The sequence below is a fragment of the Mesoplodon mirus genome, assembly GCF_964341445.2.
Source record: "Mesoplodon mirus genome assembly, chromosome: 9".
NCBI lineage: Eukaryota > Metazoa > Chordata > Mammalia > Artiodactyla > Ziphiidae > Mesoplodon > Mesoplodon mirus.
In genome coordinates, this window is record NC_138985.1 from 15,148,023 (window position 1) to 15,154,022 (window position 6,000).

General features: G+C 35.0%; 1 protein-coding gene across 1 annotated transcript in view; it reads left to right on the forward strand.

The window, feature by feature from the left end:
- Positions 1–5,541, forward strand: part of LOC309810735 (guanine nucleotide-binding protein G(t) subunit alpha-3-like) — a gene marked incomplete at its 3' end in the record, with an annotated part of 59,339 nt that extends 53,798 nt beyond the window's left edge. Inside the window, 6 exon segments of the mRNA XM_082632965.1 lie at positions 3,141–3,187; positions 3,190–3,206; positions 3,210–3,269; positions 3,461–3,614; positions 5,358–5,504; positions 5,507–5,541. Coding sequence (XP_082489091.1) covers positions 3,141–3,187; positions 3,190–3,206; positions 3,210–3,269; positions 3,461–3,614; positions 5,358–5,504; positions 5,507–5,541 — 460 coding nt within the window.
- Between the last annotated feature and the right edge of the window lie 459 nt (positions 5,542–6,000).

Below are 6,000 nucleotides of genomic sequence, written 5' to 3' on the forward strand. Positions count from 1 at the left end.
CACAGGTGTTACTATCCACAGCAGGCTACAGAGAAGCTGAATTGTCAAACTCAGGAGATAGCCAGATGGTCCATTTAAAGAATGCAACAAAACCACTGGGAAGGGGAAAGTTTTAAAGTTTTGCCCAGTCACCTGTTCGATAACACAAAGAATTACTGTCTGACCTGGGGAAAGAAGACTCCCCAACAAAGATAATTCCAATCTACTTGGTGAGGGTTTGAGAGCTAACAGTAGACACTATGTAGTACTAGTTAGACACCTCTAGTCTAATTAAGTAGACTTAACGAGCTTCACAACAAAGCTTAACAACGTTCACAGCGTCACTATCATACACGAAGAACCTATCACGGCGCCTGGTACACAGCAGCCTCAAGGATCAGTTGAATGAATAAACCTCGGGCAAGTTGTTTAAAGGGCTCACGAAAAAACAGGAATAATAATTGTACCTATCTTATAAGTTTATGGTGAAGTTTAAATCATTGTTGGCTAAAAGTTTAAAAGTCTGAATGCATATTTATTATCCTTGCTTCCAAAAGAATGCTTACTGAATTTTAAAAATTAAATTTGTTGGCTAATTTTTACATAATATAACCTAAAGTCAATACCGTCCCTTTCCTCCACTTTTATCACAAGTCTGAAACTGCAGAGGATTTGGTAATTAGCAGCACTTATAATAGTCTTCATTGTCACTGAATTTAAATTTCCCAACCACACAGCGATTGAATTCCTCAAGGTTGTCTTCAATATTGTAAGCAACTGCTCTTTCAATCTACTATGAAATGGAGTGATTTTGCATTGGTACATATATATTTTTGAGGAATTTTAGTTCTATATATCTGTTCTCCACTTGGTTACGTGAAAGGCACTACAGTGTGCTGTACTTTTGATTATCTTCAGTAAATCAGCTGGTTGACATTTAATACCCCAATATAGTTATTACCTTTGAAATCTCTGTACAGCTAGGATGCTCCCTGGTACTTAATATCTTAGGATTAAGCTATTATGAAAGCCCCATACTTTTTCCTTTGCCTGTGGTCTCTTCCTCATCAAATCTATCTTCTGAACTCAGATCAAAGTGACTTACCATAACAATAAGCAAACAAAAACAAACAAATGTTAATTCCCTACCCCCAAATCTCCTATAGATCCCCATTGACTACAATATAAAAACTAATCTTCTCATGTAATATAAAAGACACAGTAAATCTATTTCTGGCCTAACACCTCAGGCTTCCTCCTGCCTGCTCAAAACTTTTCCTCTTGCTGCCTCTATTCTTTTTACACATCTATCATCTTCTAGCAGTTTCTGATCACTCCATTTCAAATTACAACCCACCCTCTACACTTCCTATCAGACACTGATATCCTAAGTGTATTCACACACCCACACACAAACACACACACACATAAACACCACCATCATCCACTTACAAGGTTCTCAAGACTGAATCATCTCTGGTACCTGAAATGTAATAAATCCTCAATAAATAAATATTTGCTGAATAAATGAATAAGTATCAGGCCATATACCTCAATGTTTTTACCTTAATCTTCCCATTTCCAAAAATATAATTATTTGCCCCAAGCATGCCACGTTCTCTCATTCCTTGATGACTTGTACATGCACTTTATGTAAAACTCCTCCTTCCATTCCATTAACATGGATTCTATTCATTTATTTGCAAGTATTTATTGCATGTCTATTATGTGTCACGCACAGTGCCTGGTACTGGGAATATAGCCATCACTAATATAGATAAGGTCCCTGCCCTCATGAGGCTACTATTACTATTAGGGAGATGATAGCTAATAAACATGTGAAAAAATAAACCACTTATTTACTGATTGTGACAGTTACTATAAAAGAAATAAAGAGAGTGATACAATAGAAAGTAAATGGGCAATGAAAAGAGTTAAGAATTTACATGGACACTCAAGGTGGTTACTTGTGAAGGAGACATTGACATTAAGACCTGAAAGCTGAGAAAGAAGCAGCCTTATGGAAGGAAGAAAGGAACTGTGTCACGTGGAAAGGAGATGGACTACACAAAAGTCCTGAGATAGCAAAAAGTTAGATTTATATTAAAGGAACTGTTACATGGTCCCTCAGGCTGATTTAAATCTTCCTCTGGGCTCACATTTTACCATATATATTAGAATATTACATAATGTTATAATAATGTATTTTTCTCTTTACAAGACAGCAAGCTCTTTGAAGATAGTGACCAGTCCTTTTTTTTTTTTTAAAGTGGGAAAGGCAATTTTAGTAACACTTCAAAATTCAGAAGCCATAAAGGAGAAAAGAACATTTATAAATAAAATTATATAAAAGTATATGGAAAAAACCACATACACAACAGCAAGTGACAACACACAGGGAACACATAGATAAATTGTGAAAACATGGACAAAAAGTTAATTCCCTTATTTTATGTTAGGAAAAGTCCAAGAACCTTACAGAAAGGAGTTCAAATGATGTTGTAAGCTTTTAACACTTATGAGACAAATGCTGTATTTACTCAATCATTAAAGCAATCTCACAATATAGGTACTGTTATTATCATTTATTCATCAGGAACCTAAGGTGCAGAGAGGTTAAGTAACTTGCCCAAGGTTACCCAGCTTATAGGGGACAGAGTGACCATGTCCTTTTATCCTTGTGTCGGTAGGCCTAGCACAGTGTCTAGTATGTAGAACACAAATGATAATTGAATGAATGAATGGAGGTAAGAGGAGATAAGAGAAGAGGGAAGAATCGTTGTATCATATGGTAGCTTCCAATCTTCTTGTGGGCTCTGGATATTTAAGAATACGCATAGACTTTGAACAAAATCCCTAAGACCAATAGATGTCTTACTAAAACTCTAAACTGCTGTAAATTTTCCAGTTGCTCAGTCAGTATGTGAATTATTTTGCTCCAGGCTGCATGAATACCAAAAAAATAAATAAATGTTCTCTTTTTCTCTAGTCCTTGAGCTGCAAATTGGCCAAACAAGTCTTACTTTATAATCAGCAAAAACTGAAAGACTACCTTTTAAACAGATGGGAACATTCAATTATAAGTCCAAACGTTCATCTTAATGTAAATTTTGGAGGATATTTGTATGGTTCTTTATTCTGTTATTTTTGTTTTTTTAAAGAATGTTTGATGTAGGTGGACAGACATCTGAGAGAAAGAAATGGATTCACTACTTGAAGGAGTTACATGAATTATATTTTGTGCTGCACTCAGCGCCTATGACATGGTCTTGGTGGAAGATGAAGAAGTGGTACATCTAAAAGGAAAACACGGTCAAGGTAAAAAATAAGCAGTTGTGCTTTCCAATATGAACACCCCATTTCCCAACTCAGTTAAGACCTTCCAAAGACAGATGTTACTTCTACATCCTTGTTCATAATGCCCACCATTAATATCTTGCAAATAACAATCCAACACATTTTTATCTTTTATACCTAACAGAACAGAATGCATGAAAGCCTTCACCTGTTCAACAGTATCTGTAATCACAAGCACTTTGCAACCACCTCCATAGTCCTGTTTCTCAGTAAAAAAGATCTCTTTCAAGAAAAAGTAACCAAAGTGCATCTTGGTAGCTGCTTTCCAGAGTACACTGGTAAGATACTTTTCTTTTAATTCCATAGTACTAAAATTTTGTATAGAGATACATTTTTTCTATCTGGATTTTGATGTGTAATATTTAGGAGGTTGAGGCTTATGATACTTTTTTGAGTCATGTATATGATCCAACCTGGGAAGAATCTTACAAATAAAGAGGAAACCCTCTCTACACTGCCTGCATTAAAGCAAAGCTCTAATGAATAAAGGGGAGGTGGACAGACCAGGGTTGCTACTCTGTGTAATGTATAATGGCATTGCAAACTACATTATCTTAAACATTATAATAGGAGTGTAAATTATATTCCAAATTGGCATTTTTTTTAATATATTTCCTAATGAAACCTTGTAATGTTGTACTAGACCTCAGTGGCTCTTCAAAGTCAGAATTAAGTTTCCGGAGGAATAGCTTGAATCAATGAGAAGAGTGACATCTATTTTTCCAATTTTCCTAGCTCCTAGAGTTTTAGTACTGACCCTCTTAGCCGATGAATATAAATGTCAGTTTCTCTAAAAGCGTTGTGTTTCTTTTAGAGACTTTTTTTTTTTTTTTTTTGGTAAATAGTTATATGCCCTGTTGTTAATGAAATTGTGTAAGATGGAAATATTTATGATTTAAACACAAATAAAAACCCAATTTCACCAGTTAGATATGTGGGTAGCCCAGATGTGCCAGGGGTGTTGAATTGTGTCAAAGTAGCTGTTTGTGCTCATCTATAATGAGTACTTATATTTTTCTTATTTGTAAACATTATGTTTACATAGTTATCATATGATTGAATATAATCATGCTTCTGTACTGAATGTTACCAATTAAATATATAATCATAATTCAGGGCTGTATGTTTTCTTTTAAGTAACCATCTTTATTTCTTAGAGCAACTTTTAGTTTATGAAAAAAATAAACAGAAAAAAGTTTCTACATACTCCCTCTCTGGCCAGCTCCCACAATTTCCCCTATTATAAACATCTGGAAGGGGTGTGGTACATTTGCTACAATTGATGAACAGATATTGATACATTATTAACTGAAGTCCGTATTTCAGGTTAGGGTTAACTCTGTGTTGCACAGTTCAGTGGGTTATGCCAAAGTCATGTCAATGTACCCACCATTACAGCGTTATTCAAAATACTTTCACTGCCCTAAAAATGCCTGTGTTCCATGTCTTCGCTGCCCTCAACCCTTGAAACCATTCATCTTTTTTACTGTTTCTGTAGTTTTGCCCTTCCCAGAATGTCAAAGAGCTGAAATCATACAGTAAGTACCTTTTTGGCTTTCATTCACACAGTTTTTCGTCTCTCTTAGCTAACCCTCAAGGTCCAGCTCAAATAATACCTCATTATGTAGTCCACTCATCTATAATTTCCATTCTTTTCTTCTTTTAGTTCATATTAATACCCATGCACACATTTACATGCATAATCTTTAACATATATACAGGCTTTTTTACTCACTCACTTTGTTATATAAATATATTAGTGTTTCTACTCTACTGTGAGCTTTCTGACACAGAGGTTACATTTTAGCCACCTGAAGCCCCCAGGGAGGTAAGCATAGTTCCCAGCACAAAGTAGATGTTGTGTAAACCTCTGATAATTAACCATTGCCATTTTGATTTTTCAATCCTGAGAACATCAAATAGCACACAAAGTAAAATCCTAAAACTTATTGATATTACTTATAATTTGATGCTTTTCAAATGCAGTTAAAGTTTACTTCTTTCTTTTTTTTTTTAACAAGGTACAAATACATTTGAAGATGCAAGGGACTACATCAAGAACCAGTTTCTAGACCTGAATTTAAAAAAAGATAAGGAAATTTATTCCCACATGACCTGTGCTACAGATACTCAAAGTGTCAAGTTCGTGTTTGACGCCATTACAGATATAATAAAGAGAATCTGAAAGACTGTGGGCTCTTCTAATCAATCCTTTTTTCTTCTTGCTCATGTACACTTTTCAACATACAAAAGGTGCTGTGTGATGTGTTTAGTTTTAATAGAGATTAACTTGTATAACTAGTGTTGTAAGGTGAAATTTTTCACACAAAAATTTTAATGTATTATCACCTGCATGTGGATGAGTTTTGATTTCTCTGAGATACTGAGGATTGGGGTGTCTTTGATGTCCTCAGTTCTGAAAACTGATACATTTTGGTAACACTATAACTGTACATATCAGTGACACTGAATTTGCTTGGAAGTAAATTCTGCACTGTGGCCTATTTTTAATGACAGAGCAATGGAAGAAAAGCAAGGTATTCCATATTACTTCCACTGGCCAGACTTTGAGAGGCATTAATTTTTGCTGATAATGTAACCACGCCTGTAACTGTAGAAACTATTCAAAGATGATACATGTGGTCCTTTACTGGTGTTTATTTT